The sequence below is a fragment of the Pollicipes pollicipes genome, unplaced genomic scaffold, assembly GCF_011947565.3.
Source record: "Pollicipes pollicipes isolate AB1234 unplaced genomic scaffold, Ppol_2.1 Scaffold_4002;HRSCAF=4701_pilon_pilon_pilon, whole genome shotgun sequence".
Classification (NCBI taxonomy): domain Eukaryota; kingdom Metazoa; phylum Arthropoda; class Thecostraca; order Pollicipedomorpha; family Pollicipedidae; genus Pollicipes; species Pollicipes pollicipes.
Genome location: NW_023596420.1, coordinates 10321335 through 10341315, shown reverse-complemented (window position 1 = coordinate 10341315; position 19981 = coordinate 10321335). Strand labels below are relative to the sequence as shown.

The 19981-nt window shown below is 51.7% G+C and overlaps 1 protein-coding gene across 1 annotated transcript in view; it reads left to right on the top strand.

Annotated features, from left to right (window-relative positions):
• The window catches only part of chm (lysine acetyltransferase chameau), a 79696-nt gene extending 60103 nt beyond the window's left edge, over positions 1-19593 (top strand). The window contains exons 9-10 of the mRNA XM_037216222.1: positions 18121-18227; positions 18786-19593. Of these exons, the coding sequence (XP_037072117.1) occupies positions 18121-18227; positions 18786-18905 (227 nt within the window). The 3' untranslated portion in view covers positions 18906-19593. The remainder of the gene's footprint in view (positions 1-18120; positions 18228-18785) is intronic.
• The last annotated feature ends 388 nt before the right edge of the window (positions 19594-19981 follow it).

Genomic DNA, 19981 nt, shown 5'->3' with positions numbered 1-19981 from the left:
GCCCGCCGGCGCGCCCGGCTGACCCGCTGCCGCCGCCGGCGGCGTCAAGGTCACTGAGCGGTCACGAAGGCCGCGCCGCAGTCGGGCCGGGCTCAGCGGCGACGGACGGCGCTGAAGGGCGCCGGGTCGCCGCCGGTGCTCTCGGACGCCCCGAGCCGCTCTGCCCGGCGGCAGCAGACGGGAGCCGGATGCGAGCGGCTCTAGCCGGCACAGGTACCGACCGTCCGGCGCCGGCGGCGCGCGCTGGCCCACTTACGGCGCGACGCACAGCCGGCGCCGGTTGTTACCGGTGCGCGCCGACCTGGGGTCCGGTCGGCGCCGCGCTGTAGCCACGAGGCTCAGCCTCTTCTACGGGCTTGACCGCACAGCATGGCGGGAAGTACACTTCATACTGGCTGCAGTAACTGCGTTGATGCAGATCTGCCTTGTGGCATATGGTGTCGTTCGCTCAGCATGTACGAGACTATTGAAAACAAGCGAGAGCCCAACTATGGTTTTCCATTCGTGATGTCATATTATTGTGATTCGTGATCCCATTGTGACGTGTCCAATGATCTAGCCAGGGTGACTTTGGGACCATGCTTGCATTTCCCTTCTGTCCCCTGCACCCTCCCCCCTTCCCCTTCCCTGGATATATATATATATATATATATATATATATATATATATATATATGGGACCAGCCATTCCTCCCGGTCTTCAAGAAGGTTATGGTGCAGACCCCCCACAGCGTCACAGGCCTTAATCACTGCCGCAGCTTTGAAGAAGTATACACGACCAATACCATGGTTAGAACAACAGTGGCTGGAAAACGGCCAGATGAAATGCTGGACGGCGTGGACTGCTCGACGACCAGAGGGGCCGGGTCCCTGGACGTTGATCTTGCCGGTGTCACGACATTAGTGGTACGGCAAAATCTCCAACCGACAAGAGTGCTCGGACATCCGTTGTATACGACATTTTGTCTGCCGCAAAAACTTATGCGGACTTATGTTATACGTGGCAGTACTTCTACTGCGGAGTCTTATACGCGGCATGGATGTTGCACGACGAAATTTGTGTTTTAAAAACTCTAACACGTCATTACCTTCACTGAGAAAACTTATACAGTCTTTGCTGATACGCGACATTGCGTCCGCAGCAAAAACTTATGCATGACACGAGTGCTATATGACAAAAGTAATGCTGCATAAGCGCATACTAGTCATTACTTCTGCAACAAAGACTTGACCACAAATATTAGCTGTGGCACTAATGTCGCGCATAAGTCTTTGCAGTAGAGGTAATGGCGTATATAAGCAATGGCTGTATAAGTTCCCGCAGTAGAGACAACGATGGGTGTAGGTTTTTGAAGCATAAGTTTTGCTGTGCAGCTTTAATGTCACGTTTAAGCGTTTGCAGTAAAAATAAAGCCGTGTCCAAGAAATGACTATGTTTTTTGCAGTAGAAGTAATGGCGAGCGTAATGTTTTGCGGTATAACTTTACCACGTATCAGTAATGTTACGCGTAAGTATTGGCAGTAGAAGTAATGTCGTAGCACTCCTGTGGGCAGGAGTGTTTGTTGTAGCGCTAATGTCGCAGAACTGGTCCTACTGACGTTAGTCGCTGGCGCTTCATAGCAGGGGCGCGCGACAAGTTACGCCACATGTTCACGGCAAAAGATTCTCAGCCGGTCTTTCAGCTTGCGGGTAGGGTCTAAGAAACCGGCACTTATAGCTCAGAATCTTCCACGCCGATAACTGTCAAACCTTACCATTCAGTATGCCATTTACCCTAATTTTCTGTTAAAGCTGCAAGTATGGTGTCAGTGATAAGTATGCTTTTTCCTTTACGTTTGTTTCCAAGGCAAGTGCAGCTTGGTTAGGCTGGCCTTATGAGGCTGAATTTCTGCTTAGCGGAGGTGTTGTGCTGAAAATCACGCGCTAAATTGTGCATGGTGTCGCCAAGATTACCACCTCCGCTAAGGAGAAATTCAACCTCATAAGCCCAGCCTCACCAGGCTACACCTTTTGTTGGGAGCAAAGATAAAGGGCAAGGCATAATTAATAATGGCACCATACTTGCAGCTTTAGCAGAGAATTAGAGTAACTGGCGCACTGAATGGTAGGGTTTGGCAGATATCGGCGGCGTAGATTCTGAGCTATAAGTTGTCCGCGAACAAGAATGTTGGACTTCATGAAGTTGGACGATTTTTGACCTGACCTAGGGTCACTAGATTTGGAACTTCACGTGGGAATCAGGTATGGGGCATCCAATGGTGAAGGTTTCATGGTGATTGGTCTAGTAGGCTCTGAGATCTGAGTTGCCGGCTTTTGCGTGTAAACTTTTCCCATCGCGCTTTCGAGGTATTTGACCTCAGGGCAAGTCTCGATATTGCTTCCCCGTGACTCACCTCATTGCGCGGAATCGATTGGTAAAGGTTTCAAGGCGATCGAGCGGTGCAAAAGCAGGGTCACGAAGTAGGAGCGGGGTGGGGGTGCGCATTTTTCGTAAAATTAGATCACAATTGAGGGTGCAGGCTGATTTTGCCCGAACGTGCATATATATATATATATATATATATATATATATATATATATATATATATATATATATATATATGCATTGAGTTTGAAGCATTTAGGTAATATTTTGGAAACCGCGGCAGACGAAGACGCCAAGCCTTATATGACGAATGTACCGTCATCAAATTCATCAGCGATCGCAGCACCGGCTGACCCACAGGTACGCAAGTCAATCGATCGGATGACGGACAGTGTCCTTGTTTGATGACACTGGCGTATCAGCACACTGCAGCCCAGCCGAGTGAGGTTGTACAATGAAAGTCGCGTAGACGTAAAGCCCAGCTCACGACAGGTAGTGTGTGCCCGGGATGCGTGGGGTTTTCAGATACCTGACACTTTCAAAGAAAGCGTCAGTCGACCACAATTAGTCTATTTCTCGCGTCGAAACGGTGACACTTTGCTAGGTCCGCTGCCAGCTGATTTTCAAGCGATCATATTCGTGAGAAAGTGCATCCATTCATCCATCCGCCTTTGTAAACCACTCTGCCTACAAGAACGCATCTGAAAGACTGTCTATGGCTTTGAGTGATAGCTCACTCTCACCTCCTTCACTTAACTCGTCCACCGCTGCACAAGACGTCTTGCTAGCAGTCATCTACCCGGGGGCGATGCATAGCACACATGCAGAAGCGATTCACTTTAAAGAGAGTGCTCTACATTTGTATGGGGTTTAACTGAAATAGTCGCCTCAAAGACCCGTGGGTGCTGTTCATAGTTCTGCGCTTCTGAAGATCTAAGCCCCTCTAGTTTTTGAGTTGCACGCGCAACAAAAGGGGAAAGGTATATCGGAAGCGTATTTCAAAGTCACCTTGGCAAATTGCAAAATATAATTGTCGAGGCGTTCATATCTGGCTTTCGTGAGCGTGATTTCCTGATAAAACGACCGTCAACTGGCCCTCAATCAATGGTGTGCAAGGTACGATGACGTAATCAAATCATGGCTTATTGAGGAGCATGTGTACTAAACAGACAATTGTGATGTGCAGAACAATCTTTTTCGCTTAAAAAGTATACCAATTGGTATAAGTGAGCTTGTTTCATCATATCTGATGCTCGCTTCAATATCTTCAAATATGGAACATTCCCTTTTAACACGGGTCGGCCCTAGCTCTTTTGGACGCCGCCACGCGATTGATGCCTCTGACATTTGGATGTTGAATAAGACGCATGAAACCCAGAAAGCGGTGCCTTCAAGGTTAGCGTATTCGTATTGCACTTGTTATAAATGATGATGTAAAATAATTCACCGATATTGGTCAGAGTATGACGTGATGTCTCGAGCTGAACAAGTATGACCTGAGTTGGGCTGGACAGGTCCGATTGTATATAGGCTGAGTGCCTGGCAGCGCGCCTGGGAAACCAGAGGAACAGGGTCCGACTCCCCACGGTGCCCGCCCATCCTGCCGGGGTGAGAGACAGTCGACGTCGCATAGCCGCAGCAGCTGAGTGCGTCGTTAAGCCCAATGGCAAGCACATGGTAGTGCATAGCGCGTATCGGGTGTGTACCTTCCAGATGTGGCAGCGCAAATTCGTGAGGCCCCTTGTGCCTGGTTCTACTTGTATTAAGTCGTGTGTTCGTTATCGCGATAACAAGCAGTGTTTTGTGTTCACGTCCATGTAATGAAATTACAAGCTCTTACGCTCTAAGATGACAAGTTTCTCTTGTCCATACTCAGTTTGTTCTGCCAGCCTCGTCATTGTTTCTTTATCCCGAAACATCAAAACATTCGCGTTGTTCTCAAGATTGGTGCACCTTAACTGTGTGCACTTGGAGTTGTTGGGTTGTCCCAGAAGCCGACAGCTATGCCAGGAAAATTCAGTGCAGTAAGTGCTGACTGGTTCGAGCTTGCGAACCCGGGAGCTCTACTGCGTTGGCCGTGCGAGCCCAGACGGGCGGTGTCCAGGGGAGCCTGTGCCCGTGGTCCGCTGCAGCGGCGCGAGCCCAGACGGGCGGTGTCCAAGGGGAGCCCGTGCCCGTGGTCCGCTGCAGCGGCGCGAGCCCAGACGGGCGGTGTCCAGGGGGAGCCTGTGCCCGTGGTCCGGTGCAGCGGCGCGAGCTCAGGAGGGTGGTGTCCAAGGGAGCCTGTACCCGTGGCCCGGTGCAGCGGCGCGAGCCCAGGAGGGCGGTGTCCAAGGGGAGCCTGTGCCCGTGGTCCGCTGCAGCGGCGCGAGCCCAGGAGGGCGGTGTCCAAGGGTAGCCTGTGCCCGTGGTCCGCTGCAGCGGCGCGAGCCCAGGAGGGCGGTGTCCAAGGGGAGCCTGTGCCCGTGGTCCGCTGCAGCGACTGGCCACCTCAGAGCGACGCACGTTTTCTGCACGGCCTGGATCGGAGCTGGGCGCGCGGGCATCGATCCGGCAGCGTCGGCCCGGGATCGAATTACCGGGAATGTGGCGTCGCGGGTCGCCGCGCCGCGTGCCGGCCGCCTGGCGTCCAAAACAATAAGCTGCGCGCCAGGAGTGAGGGGCCACCGCGAAATTAACCTCGGCGATGCACGACGTGCATGCAGAAGCGGTTCGAATGCAAAAACGGGGGGCGGCCCCCTGTTTGTGGGGTGCCGCCACGTGACTAATACCTTTAAGTGTGACGCTGGGGTGGTGAGATAATCCCATGAAAGCCAGAATTATTAAACTTAGATTTTAGGACGTAACACGTGTCACGAAAAATTAAGGAAGACAATTCACCAATGTCGGACGCTGGGCACAGCCTGATGTGGGCTGGGAGGAGGAAGCCGCGCCGACGCTCGCTGGAGGACTGTGTGTGAGGGCGGCATGGCCAATGGTTGCCTGTTGGCTAGGTCACTCGCTATTTGTCAAATCATCCGAAACACGTCTACATTATTATCATCGTCAAGCATCTCTAAGCACGCCCGAAGCTGTGACATGCTGGGAAAGCGTGCCCGTGACACCCATATTATATAAGTGATCCTTGTGTTCGTTGAGTTGGTTCTAAGCCTCTGACAGCCTCTGTGCAGTGTTTTCAATTGTTTGTGGTGTAAAAAATGACTGGACATTTCTGAAAAGTGCCCTTAGACTAGTGTGTGCTGTGCTGGTTGTGTAGTTATCGCGTGAGTCAGTCGCGAAGCAGCTGCTTTTTTATTTCTAGATGTGTCTGAATTAAACTGTCCCTGCAAAGTTTGAATGGAAGCACTGAGGGCTTTGGCATTTTACATCACATGCCTATTTCGAGACCATGCAGCACGTTTAATGTTATATGCTAACCGTCGCTTTGAAAGGAGAGGGGGTTTACGCCCCCCCCCCCCCTCCGCCCTTTCTTTGTTTCCCGAGGATACTTCTCTGGCATGAAATGCAATCGCGTCCAAATTTTAAATAACCTATGGGGCTCTGACACCGAAAACCCGTCCCTAACATTGTTGGTTTCGGAGCAGTGGCAATTTTTGAAGAACACTGCACGGCGTTCTACGGCCTGCGCGGGCGGCGTGGGCAAATGCCGCGGACCGCGCGCGGTGAGCCGACATTATTACATTAACGGAGCCATTTATCACAAATATGAGCCCAAAACACGTAGAAATAACCTTATTGTATCAAGAGTTTAAGAACGAACACCCCTGTTTAAATTTCCTGTTGCTCCGAGGCATTGCCTCGGGCAATGAGCAAGGGAAGCTGAAAAGATGCGGTAGTCTGGAAAATTTGACTTTTGACCTGGCGTAATGGGATCAGTTATTGATCTAGAAACATAGAACTGACACCAATCGCAAGACGTCGCTCAGACCAATCCACTGATATTTTTCTAAAAGCTCTACCTAAGCTCTTAAGTCTACATATCAGTTAAGAAAAGGCAGGGTGGTCGCGTCGCCCCCCCCCCCCCCGCCCCCACCCCCCACCGCATCAGTTTGTGTCATGAAAAACGATTAATTAGGGCGAGGGTGAATGGTTTGCATTCTTAAACACTTGCGTTACGTGTTATACAGCCATGTTTGTAGGAAACATTTACTTGTCATAAATTTGTTGAGAGCAACTTTGAACCTTAATGTTTATCTGAAACGTGAAATATGCGACGTTTGCATACCCATGTGGTCATATTGGGGTGGGTAATTTCACATTATTTGGATCTTTCAGTCGGCTCGCGCTCAGCTCTGACTGCGCGCAAAAAAGGAATGGTCTCGCTGAATTTCCGTGTGAACAAATCACCTCAGAAATTTTTGCGTAGTTCCTTGATTACTGTACTTATTTTAACAGCAGACGAAGCTAAATGCGTAATTTGATGTCAATTTTAAGGGCTGTTTACCTTCCTTACGCGACATATTACCATTTGTTTCATTTCGATCTCCTCAGGTTCTATTTCGAGCACATCCTGAGTTAAATGATTATCATCGATAGAGATAAAAACAATTTTCAGCTGTTTTTAACGCTTCTTTGTTTGATTTTTTCTTGAAGTTCTGGCGTTGTTGAATGCTTGTACCAGAAGCACCATTGTTGCAGTAAAGTAACATGCTTTAAGCCCTACCATCATCAGCACTGACAATTTTGAACCAACCCAGCGCAGCACCATATCTTGGCATTCTAGCCTCAAATGGTGAGCGTCTCAAAAATAGGTGCTATTGATAGTTTTTGTGACATTTTAGCAAAGAATGCTAGATCTTACCATTTTAAGATGGCCGGCCCGATCAATCTGTGATTGGGTACTGCCCCGGTGGCCCGTCTGACCTTGTCCTGAACAAGGGAGCCCCACCTGAACCTAGGGACGTCACTGCCGACCGTCCGATAGTGTCAGCGGCGTTCGCTCTGACCAAGCGAGAGTCAGCAGTGGCCGTTCCGAACAGGTCAGGGCCAGACGCGTCCCGTTTGAGCGGGTTGGAGCCGGGGGCAGAGACCCTTCCGCGCCAGCCGACGTCGGCGGCGACCGGGCCGTTTCGCTTCGACCCGACCGCCGTCTGACCCGACTGAGGTCATCGGCGCCCGTCTGCCGTCCGGCGGGGAGCGGCGCCACCGGCGAGCCGCCATCGGGCGGCGACGGCGCCTTACGTCAGCTGGCCGCGCCGTTCCGCCCGCCATTGCGGGGCCGCCGGCGGTCTGGCCGCGCCGGCGCAGGGGCGCGCCCAGGCCCGCCGTCTGGACCGGCCGTGCAGTGGCGGCGCCTTTAGGGTTCTGTGGCGGATGCCGCCTCCGGAACGCCGGGCCGGCGCCGTGGGACTGCCCCGCCGGCGTGGGTCGCTGATGCCGCCCCTGCACGCTCTCTGGAAAATGGGTCAACTGATCGGTATGTCTAGACGGGCGGCCGGCTGTTGCTAGGGCGGCGATCCGGGACGGCAGCCGCGGTCGATGGCGGCAGCTCTCCGCCGGCCGGCCCCGCCCGGGCCCACTGCAGAGGTGGAGGGTGTCGGCCCAGGCCCATTGCAGTGTGTCGCTTGCGCTCACTGCAGAGGTGGGACATGTGCACGGACCCACTGCATCATTGGAGTTGTCGTGGTGGGCCCGCTTTGGGAAGTGGGGTTGCCTGCACAGGCCGAGGAGGGTTCGGAGTTTGAGCTGCACAGCTATCTGCACTGCAGGGGTGGGATATCAGCTCGGACGCACTGCAGGGGTGCGGCTGTTTGCACGAGCCCGCTGCAGAGGTGGGCGTGGGGCGTCCGTTCGAATCATGTCGCAGGCCGCTGGCAGGATGACCGAGTCCGTCAGTTGTTGTTTGTTAAGTGACGGAACTGCTGACAACATGCCGCCCAGAAAAGCGTGGTCACGACTGGCATAAATTATGCACCATTTGCTATCACAGTGCACGATGCCAACACAGCGTTGCTGTGTTGTCGCTGGTAAGTGTGATCGGTTCCGATAAGTAGCCGAACGGTGTTTTTCGGAAGGAGGGCGAATGTCATGCAACACAAATTCATATGCGGTGTGAGAGGCAGACGGCGCCATATAATCTTAGCAGCTGAGTGGATCGTAAAGCCTTAGTGACACACAAGTTCGCGTGCTGCAAATAACCGACCTTCAGGATGTCAAAAGGTGCTGGTTAAACAACGTACCAAGGTCTCAAGCTATGTTATGTCGAGCTATGCAAGGCATCGAGTTGTGTGTATATGTTACGGAAATGTTCGACGTGTCAAAGGAGCGCTCACGATTACAAGAGGTATCGACAAATGTTATGATACAGATTGTAAAGGTTATAAGGGTGAGATTATGTTATGGTAAAACGTGATATAAATTATAGCATTAACCTGATATCGTCGTTTAACCAGACCCCTTGACAAAATTAAAATCTATCACTCAGCATGAGAACGAATAATACCGAAAGACCCGTAGCCTAAAACTTCTATTGTTTATGTGAAGGTCAGAAAATTATTGGATCACTTTACGATCTCCACTTACAATAATCAATTGCATAAAGGCCATTCTGCGGATTTTGATTACAATGTTCACAAATTTACTTATCTTTACTCATATACTGTTTGCTTCGTGTGCGTCTGCCTGTGTGTCAGTTTCGCTGTCTGTATGCCTGTCCCATTTTTGGCGTCGCTCCCGAACCGAACGTCAGGTCGATGAATGGTGAAATTTTTACACGATGCGCGTGTGCACGAGACAACGTTCAGTGCGAAGTTTCCCGGAGTTTAGATCAGCGCGCTGTGCGTTGTAAGTGCTTCAAGCTTCGTTTTTAGGTCACTGGTTTTCCATGCGCTGGGCGGCGCGAGAATGTGGCCGCCGCCGAGCGAGCTGGCAGTCGTTCGAAACCGTGGCCGCATTTCGGGAACTGTGGGTCGGAACGCCACGAAATTGGCACAGTGGGTACGAATTTGAACGGAAAATCGTGTGGTGCAGGGTTTGTGGATGCACGCATCACGTATCGCGCGCACATGGGCGGTTGATAAGGATTGGCCCGTTTTGGGATCCTGTAATGTTGCATGCCATATGTCGACAACCAGATCCGATGAAGGCGAGAATACAGGTTCTGAGTGTCGATCATCGTGATGTACACAAGTCCAACGGCTGACGTAACGTTATGCGGCATGCGCTTGTCTCAGGAATCTTTGGTAAGCCGGCAATGCCAGCATTTCCAAGTGTTACCGAATGCAACACGCTTTCATCAAAACCGCCGTCATGGCAACGGCGAGGTTTAGATCACTGCGTAGCGCAATTTTATTCCTCCATGTTCGACCCGTTTTTTTAGGACAGTTTGCCCTATCGAGCTCAGATTACGTTATTATTATCCAGCAGCGTATTTCTATCTTTTTATTCAGCTCATACGTCGCCTTTCACTTAAGGATTTGAGTATTTTCGTGGCATGAACATGCCAACGGCCGATCGCTCACTCATCATCGTCCAGTATTTCGAGCAAAATGACGAATGCGCACGCGCTCGACGGTTCCACGCATTAGTGCTGCAGCAGAAACATCTGCGGACGACAGTGCTATGACACCACTTCCACTGTCCATACATAGGCGCGACATTAATGCTACACGACAAAACTTATGCTTCAAAAACTTATGAGCATGAGTTCATGCAGAAGGGTTAATAACTGGTATAAGTTTTGGAAGCATAAGTTTTGTCTCCTAGCACTTAGTCGCGGGTAAGCTTTTGTAGCAGAAGCGATGTGTGTAAAAGCTTTTGAGCATGAATTTATGTGTATGCATAAATATTTATGAATGAGTTTTTGCAGAAGGAGTAATAACGGTTGTAAGTTTTGGAAGCATTAGTTTTGTCGGATGTAAGTTTTTGCGGCAGAAGTGAGGTGTATAACCAAAGTCTATGCAGGTTCTTGCAGAAGTCTTGACGCGCATAACTAATGTCGCAGCAATCCTGCCGGCAGGAGTTTCACGACATTCGCAGCACGAATGTCGTTAAACTCCGCGCTTGATGCTGCGTTTGACTTAAATGAAATATTCCACCTTTACAGGGGATTTTGAACCGAAATAGCCATCTTGAGGACCTTTTGATGTAGTTCATGGCCATGCCCTTTTTAAGATCCAAAGCCCTCTGGTTCCTGAGTTACACGCTCGCAAAAGTGCGAAAAGGTTTTCGGGAGACTACTTCAAAGTCACCCTGGTACTGATGTCGCCATAGAAATGATGGAATTGCGGTTATATTACAGGCTGTTTTCTGCTTATAGTCAACGCAGCATGGTCGCTGATGCATTCGCAGGAGCGATGATGCGGCACGTATGATACAATCCGCGGAAGGTGATTGACTGTCAGTAAAGATTTCGCTGCTGAATGCGTGTCGCAAACGTAAGCGTGAGCACTTTCGGGTTGTGCGGCACACGTCGCCAGCGGGACATTTTCCATATTTCTAGACCATAGGTCAACGTTATAAAAAGAGAACGCTTCTGTCTGCAAAAAAGTACAGCACCGAAAAAGAACGGTATTCTCCCGAATGTTATAGAACACAGGACGCGACGGCAGGATCTGACTTTCTTCTGCTGGCGTCTTTTTTTTATTCTACTGCCATATTTCTTACAGACAGCGCGGTTGGCGCCTTGTCTATCGGAGTAAAGAATCTTGCACGTGTCTGCGGGTGGCCAAGGCATTAGAAAATTAGGGAAATATTACAGTAATCTCAGATATATATTTTACTAAATATTTAGCACACCTTGTAGGAGAAACTTAAATTGTGAACCAAAAGATTGTGTCCTAAAAATACGTTTTGAGTTGCATTACCACGAATCCCGTTGTAGCTCTCTTTTTAAGGGAGCTTGCGGTGAAATGCGGTGTTATAACCGAAAACCTGTGCGGAAATTGTGAGAAAACCTGCAATTTCATAATCCCACGATTTGTGCAAGCGTGGGATCGCGCTTATCTGACATTAGAATGCAAATCAGGCGCTGAAAATGGGTGTGGTCACTGGTGGTGGGCTTGTATTGATCTTGATGTGATGGAGGTGTTCGTGCGAGGCTTGTACTTCTGAGAGAGAACGTTGTTTTAGTATTCTTTAAATAGGATGGCTCCCAATAAAATGTGATATATTGTACCTGCCTCCATCTTTAGGTTCGTGTTTGAACATGACAAGGTAGTGATGTCGGCGAACTGAAAGAAACACCAGCACCCATGTTGCAGGGGCGTCCGAGGCGAACTTGCTAGTTCATTATAACCTTGCCAACATTTTGAACCTATTGAGGTGTTACAGCATAGTAATTAATCCATCGCACGCCATTATATTGGCAACTCATTTAGGCAGTAGGGACGGGTCAGCACAGCTCATTAATGCACATGCTTAGTATAAGCTCGCATGGTGCAGCTTTGCAAAATTGTCTTTCACTTAAAAATTCTGAAAATATAGTGCTGTATTATTATGGATGTACCTAGGACTGTCTTAACAAATTCTGTATGCAGGCAAGCATTACTTGTGAGTCATCATGGTCATAGTCACCGCAACTTGTGTCAGATCTGGGTGCTGAGAAAGGTGGAGAAGTATTTCTGTTGGTTTCTTGGATAGCAGTTCATAATATTTTTATCATGAGCCTTGTGTGCACCGGCAGCTTCATCACTTCCGTGCATTTCGCCCATCTAACCATAACAACATCCACTTGCCATGTATCCAGCGTTGTACAATGTCAGCGGGTTTGCAGTGTCATTTCACTCTGTGATATTTTCTTGTTATGCATGTATTATTTCTTGTATGAACAATATTCCTGGGTGAAGCAGCTTGGTGGCCGAGCATGTTGCATAACTCTGGAAGCAGAACACGTGTTTGCATCTTTGTCACCTATGTTTTTTTTCCAAAACAGGCTGAGCAAGAGATGTCGCGTATTGGTTGTGCTTTGCTGAAAGTGATTTGTATATTGTGTCATGTGTTTTTGGTCAATCATGTGTCAGATGCGGAGTTAATACAAGAATGCATGCTTGACCCATCTTTTCATAATGAAATTTATTATGAGAGTAGCAGGGATTACGATACAAAAATCATATCATTGTACATTATGTCATGCCACGGCACAGCACTGAGGTAGTGCCACGATGACACTGTTGACCCGTGTCATTGCACAATGTACCACATTGGTTGGGTACTCTATGTCAAGCCTATGAGATAAAAGCCTACAATTTATGAACGACGTGACATTTCATTTAACAACTCCAAAGGACTATCACCAGCGAGAATGCTGTTGTACCACGGGGGTTATATGAGGGTTAACTAGTAATTGCATAAATAACCCTAAGCAAGAAAGACATTCCTGGTAGCTCAACTTTAACATCTTTACCATAGAAATGGCAATGCCTTCGCAATCAATTCATAGCAATGTTACAGATTCATTGATTTTTACATGCAACTGCATATCCAGTCACAAATAATAAAGTAACTACTGCGGAGATTACACGATATAAATGTTAGGACTACAGCACTGCAGGCAAGGATAAGTCGACAATACAATATTGACATCCTCACCAGTCCCTGGCAGGTTTCGGTAAGAGATTCATGATGCTATATGACAGTCTTCACAGCACATCGTGCTTTGATACTAATAATCTGCCCTAAAAGCTGGCGATTGCTACGTTGCGTATGTTAAACAGCCCATCAAAACTTCTGTTACGACCAGTGCCAAGACAAAAAATCCACAACAAAATTCACTAATCCGCCACCCAACGCAGTGACCGCGACGAGAATGGCCGATCGGCGTCAGTTGTGTGTTTCGAGGTATTCTTTAGGCCTGGTTGCCAGATGCTGCCAGGTATTACTGTTGTCACAAACCCATTCCATGACGCCATCAAACAATGACGTAATGAGGCGCATTTTTACAAACTTTGAAATTTTGCTGCTTACGGTCGTTTTCGAACCTTGAAAGGTTACTTATAGTTACAAGCAAGCTTTTCCCGTCATATCTGATGCTTATCTCAAAATCTTCAAATGTGGAACATTCCGTTTAAACAGGTGGCCGGCAGAAGGTTATTCAACTTTTGTTTCAGTCATTCCTTGCGGCAGAGATGGTGGATCACAGAGACGATCGAAGGCATTGCTTCAGATCTTTGCTTAGAAAAGTGCTAAAAAGACTACTGGTATAAACGGTATGGTGGTAGGACGGATGACAATATTGGGGGTACGGGGATGTTTGGAAGCCATTTGTTACGTGAAGGCGGCAGCGTACAACATTTTCGCAGGCTGTGTTTTGGAATCTTTGCAATGAAATGCGACAGTCCAGAAACATTGCGATAGCGTCAATGGTTGCTTTGGCGAACTTGGGAAAATATGGCGCTAGCATTGAGGGCCAAAACGGTTTCCTTGAACCTTTCCGAATGCCTACAGGAATCCGAACAAGACTGCGTGTTTGCAGAGTAGCGTTGGGAATTGCACATTCGCTGATTTTAAACTTCAGCGCAGAGCGTGTGCTAAGTGGGATTTACGCATTTAAGGACATTCTGGAACCTTTTTTGTCTCGTTGCGGTTTTGTGTCTTATCGGCTTTCCCGCATTACTATTTGACACAGAATCTGTTTGTGATTTATTGCTTTGCATGATGGTCTGGGCTGTAACTGACATCACGCATCAGTTTATGGTGCATTTTTAAGCAAGAGCGCCGCATTCTTAGGGTCCGTGTCGTGACTTGCCTCTAGAATACAGCTCTGGAAAGGGAAGGAAGGGGTGGCAAGCGGTCGCTGCCCGATTTCCGTCAAAGTTGCAAGGGATTCACCCGTGGTCGGTGCGCGAAACAAAGCAACTTTCGAATGCAGCTTCCCCTTGACAGTCATGGTTCCTGTCCTTGGCACATCGTTACAACGTCTTCCCGGCCCGACTGGATTTTGATTTTTAACAGCGGTTTGGCTGCTGTGGCCGTTTTGCGTCCGGTACCGACCGGCCACTCCGGACATTGAACAAATGATGCCAAATATGTGCAAATGATGTAAATTGAAGTCGTGTACAGAATGTAACAATTCCATTCTCGCATGTCATGTTTTCAGCTCTGCCCTTTAGCGCCTGCCATATGCTATTCACGACGAGTTTACAATACAGCTGACAAGACCGCGCTGTCAAGACTTCGCAGCACCTTTTTTGAGGGGGTACTGTCGCCGCATTTTACCCGTGTTTGGCAATTCATTGTCCGTTGAAAATCGTAAGCGAAAACTCGCGAACAAAGCGAAAGTGTGGAGCATGAAAAACGTTGCGTTTTGGCTCCCGAATTATTGAGTAACCCTTTCCAAGAAGCAGTGGTATCGAGCCCAGCAAAACTCACCCGATTTGGGACCCGGAGTGTTTATCTTTCATACAATAAGCCGGGCAATGAGATGTGCCTTTGTTGGCCATGGATGTGTTCGAAGGTCAGAAATTGGGCGAACCACTTTGCGCAGGTGGCTGCTAATGTGTTGCTTTAAGATAGCAGCATCACATTTTCTCCTAGCTTTGCTCTAGGCCTCCATAAAAGATCTTGGCAATTAACTAAAAAGGCTTATGTGATTTGCATGTGGTCGCATTACAGCAACGGATCTATTGAGCTTGTCCAAAGGTCGGCAGCTACCGTGAACTGTGGAATATTTGTTAGCTGTGCAAGAGGTGTTCATCCTTCGTTCGCCAATCCCCGCGTATAATTTTGCGTCGCGGTGGTCCTGCGTGCTCTCGTAAGGTCAGCAGTTGGGCAAATCGGTGATGCGGCCAGCCGTTAATATTATGCATCGAGACTGTTTGATCACATGCTCACCAATCTTTCCCACGGGAACCCAACAAAACCAATCACCTCGACGGGATTAACTTACAGAGAGTTGTATTGTGGCCCCTTGTGATTTCTTAAAGGTCAGAGGCCGGCTGCGGTGTGACGTCATAGGGAGTCGCCCTGCGCGGACACTACTGACCTCTCATTCGCCATACCCCGCCAGCCATGATAGCATTCACTTTGTGCAATCACTTCGTTTTTTACGGCGGCGACCTCAAACTGGATTAAAAGACCTCTGCGCAGCCCGGTTTCGCGGACTGCGCGGCTGAACGGACGCAGCGGCGCATATTGTCTGCTGGCATTTCCGTGCTCAAAAGCAGCTGGTGTGGCTTTCATCGAACTTTCTCCAGCTGAATCATCATGCGCGCCAAACCGAAGGCTGTTCAGTCGATACAATGCCTGTCTTGAACTATCAGCAAACCATTTGTTGCTTAGCATGTCGCGTCATAATGTCAAAGCATTCCGTACATTGGCTCGTACCCTTTTTGTGGGCGTTGGTGGGTGTTTAGGTCTCTGTGCACACTCCGCACACTCCTGCACATTCCGCACACTGGCTCGTTGTACCTTTTTGTGGGCGTTGGTGGGTGTTGAGGTCTGTGTGCACACTCAACACATTCCTGCACACTCCTCACATTGGCTCGTCGTACTTTTTTGTGGGTTTTGGCGGGTGTTTGGGTCTGTGTGCACACTCCGCACACTCCTGCACATTCCGCACATTGGCTCGTTGTACCTTTTTGTGGGCTTTGGCGGGTGTTTGGGTCTGTGTGCACACTCCGCACACTCCTGCACATTCCGCACACTGGCTCGTTGTACCTTTTCGTGGGCGTTGATGGGCGTTTGGGTCTGTGTGCTGAGCCGCGCACGTTACGCGCGCGTGGGCGGCGTTGCTTTGGGCGCATATTTGTTTGGCTGCAGTGCGTCACGCGGGGGTGTGGACACAGTCGCGACGGCGATGGCGTGTGGGTTCGCGAACCAGGTGTCCGTCCTCCGTGGACTCCGAGGCGCTGCCGGCGCCGTGCCCAACCAGGCGGTCCCGACTCCGTGGACTCCGAGACGCTGCCGGCGCCGTGCCCGACCAGGCGGTCCCGACTCCGTGGACTCCGAGACGCTGCCGGCGCCGTGCCCGACCAGGCGGTCCCGACTCCGTGGACTCCGAGACGCTGCCGGCGCTGTGCCCGACAAGGCGGTCCCGACTCCGTGGATTCCGAGACGCTGCCAGCGCCGTGCCGGACCAGGCGGTCCCGACCGGGTCGGTGTTTTTGCACGGCTCGTCCAGTTTGTTGTGGTTACATTGATCGGGCGCGGCCAGCTCGGACGTGCTCAATAGCTTGCGAAGCCGAGTCACGCCGGCTCGCCTCGGAGTCAGCGGTGACTCAGCCTAGCCGAGCCACACCGACTCGCCTCAGAGTCAGCGGGACGCAACCGAGCCGAGTCATGCCGGCGCACCTCGAAGTCGGAGTCGGTAGTGACTCAGCCCAGCCGGGTAATGCCGGCTCGCCTCGGAGTCGGAGTCGAAGTCAGTGGCGACGCAGCCAAGTCAAGTCACGCCGGCTCGCCTTAGAGTCGAAGTTGGAGTCAGCGGTGACTCAGAGCGGTCTGAGCAGTGCTGCGCTGTGTGTGCCAGCTGTCGAGTCTCGGAGACCTGAAGGAAGACGCAGGAGACGCAGGCCATTGTTGTCTGAACCGCAAACGCGACTCATAATTAGTTGAATTTATTTTCGTGCTCCATGAGTAGTTTTAATATGCCAGTTATTCCGGCTAAATTGCCCAGATGCACAGTATGTGCTTGAATGCATTTCTTAGAGAGGGTATCGATTGGGCCTTTTCATTTACGGATCATTGCATAGCATGCATTCATTGCACAAATTGGACAGAGTTTTATCAGGAAGCCACAAAAGGCACCCGAACGCCATAATTCAAAATGATAAGCATGGAGTAAGGTGGCACAGGTGCTCCGATGGTAAGGTGAAGACTTAACTTTGGATAATTAGGTGTCCTTTTGACAAGTCCATATGTTGCTTCCGAAAGGAAATGCGTGTCATTGCGCAGCCTGACATCGTGAGTTAAGCACATGTTTCCGAAAGTTGAACTGACACCACACTCTTATGTCCGCCGAAATGTCGGAAAGTAAGCGCTGTTACACAGCGCTCGTTGTCCGGTACGAACAGGATCGAGGACGGATTCCGAGAGGCACCTGGAACCGTGCCAGTTTCGGACACGGAGCACTAGCGGTCCCGATGGGTTTGAGCCACGAACCAGTAGTGACTCGGAGGTCGGTTGTGCCAGCCGCGAGTGCGAGTCGTTGGTTTCGTGTCTACATAGAACTGCAGCGGTCCGCTTCCCGCCGCTGTGCTGTCCTGTGTGCTCCGTCGTGCGGTGACCAGTCCACTTCCCGCCGCTGTGCTGTCCTGTGTGCTCCGTCTTGCGGCGATCGTCCGCTTCCCGCCACTGTGCTGTCCTGCGTGCTCCGTCGTGCGGTGACCAGTCCACTTCCCGCCGCTGTGCTGTCCTGTATCAGTCCACTTCCCGCCGCTGTGCTGTCCTGTATGCTCCGTCGTGCGGTCGTCAGTCCACTCCCCGCAGCTGTGCTGTCCTGTGTGCTCCGTCTTGCGGTCATCAGTCCATTCCCGTGGGTCCAGTGGTCCCAATCGCGGCCCCGTCCAGCTGACGCGGTGGTGGCGGACGGGTCCTGGTTGAGGGTCCCCTGAGTTAATGACCTGTCACGCTCGCCGGGCGGCGTGCCGGGGTCCTCCGGCGACCAGTCGTCATCCAGAGACGTGCCGTGGTCTCCACTGCCGCGCTGAATAGGTGACACGGGTTTCTTCCGTGACCTGTCATGGTCTCGCGGTGACCTACCGTGAACCTCCGGTGATTTGTTGTCGCCTCCTGAACTATCGACGTTCCGGGTGACCGGTCGGGATCCCGCGCTGGCCTGTCGTTGACCTATGGTGACCTCTCGTCGTCGTCCTCTTCAGATATCAGCCAGGAGATGGCCGCCAACTCTAATGACATCGTCAGCACACTGCAGGCAGTTGGTATCGTCAAATACTGGAAGAACAAACATATCATCCTCAAGAAGCAGGTGGGTGGCGCCTGGGGCGGGGCACGTCGCTGCCAGACGTGAGTGGAGGGGGGAGGGCATGTTCCTGCCAGACGCGACTGGAGCATGTTACCACGGTCATCTGGCGACAGTCAAGGCGCGCCGCGTCGCTGTGTTCGCGCGTTGTGGCGACCAGAAACGACACACATCCTGCGCTTGTGTTTGGAGCTCGCAGGCGCGGATGAAGGGATCAGGATCGTTCGTCTGGTGTCTTTCCCTTTGAGTGAAGTTGAACATTCCCGGAACCTATCCCTATATTTACAGTTAAATGAGTGTGGAGTGGTCACTTTTGGGCCTTCGGAACCCCCCAGCGGACTGGTTTGCGGCTCCTGTAGGTCAAACTGGGCGATTTTCCGTCGCATCCTCTCTACTCCCCCCCCCCCCCCCCCCCGGCGTCCCGCTCGCACCCCCTCTCCCCCCAAGCGCCTCGCTCGCACCCCCAGCGTCCCGCTCGTACCTCCCCTCCCAGCGCCTCGCTCGCACCCCCAGCGCCCCGCTCGCACGGCGCGCTCCGCTCACGCCGCGCGGTGCTGGTTGCAGGACATCTTCGACGAGTTCGAGGAGAAGCGGCGCCGGCGCGGGCCCGACCACAAGGAGATCGACCCCAAGTGTCTGGTGTGGCGGCCGTTCCAATCTGCCGACCAGGCGAAGGCGTCGTGACGCGACCGGCCGGCAGGGGCGCGGGGATGAGCTGCACGCGCGGCCACTCCGTGACCCCGCCGTGTCGCGGTCGGCCGGCAGGGGCGCGGGGGTGAGATGCCCCCCGCGGCCACTCCGTGACCCCGTCGATTTGTGGCCACGATCTGGGAACGGCGCGACTCAGCCGTCCACGTGGGGCGTACTACACGATCCCCCTGCGGCAGGAGCGCGGCTCAGAGAGAAGCGGTGGGGAGGAAAAGACACCGTTCTCCCGGGCTTTTTCCCGGCGTGGTTTGGTGCGGCGGTCCGCGGTTCGATGTCGCTGTTCGTGGGATGGAGGTCGGTGGTCAGTTCTCGTCCCTGGCGCCGCTGGGTCCAGCTGCCGCCGTCTGCACGCCGGTGCCGGCCGGGCCCGGCGATGGCGGCCGCCATGTTGTTTGCGGTCGGTCCGTGGCGTGCACGTGTGGGTCCGCCCGACCCGGCGGGAGCCCCTCCTCCCGGAACAGCCGCGGCCGCAGCTGGTCTGGCGGCATCCCCTCGCTTGGCCGTGTGTTCGTGTGTGTCGTCGAGCTCGCTCCATCGTGCATAGTCGTAGGAGTTGTGTGCTGTCTGAAGCACTCTGTCGCGTGTCATCTGCTCCGCCGCCCGCGCCATTGCGCAGTGTTCCCCGCTCGTCACAGTCTCACTTCGAATACAACCGGAAACAGGAGACGGCTGTGAGTCGGTGTGCCACTTGATCTCGCGAATGGGAAAAGATGGTCTTGTTTGGACTGCTGAAGGCGTTTACGACCGCGGGCCTCTCACACACTGTGTTCTGCGGCGTATGTGCAGTGCCTCGGAGTGGCTGCGTCCGGCCGAGCACTGGGGAGGGAGCTGCACGTCAGGGCGCAAAATGACCGTAGCAGTCGATCCACCAACAATTCCCTAACAACGACAAGTAGATGCATGCCACACAGATCACGAGATAAGACCGTCCTAGTGTCTCATACTTTATTTCATGCACCGATGCAACTTACGCCCAGACATAAAACGTCTAAAAATAACGATGGTCAAATGTTTTGTTCCTATTGTTCGTCGCACGTTTTTGGTTCGCTTGG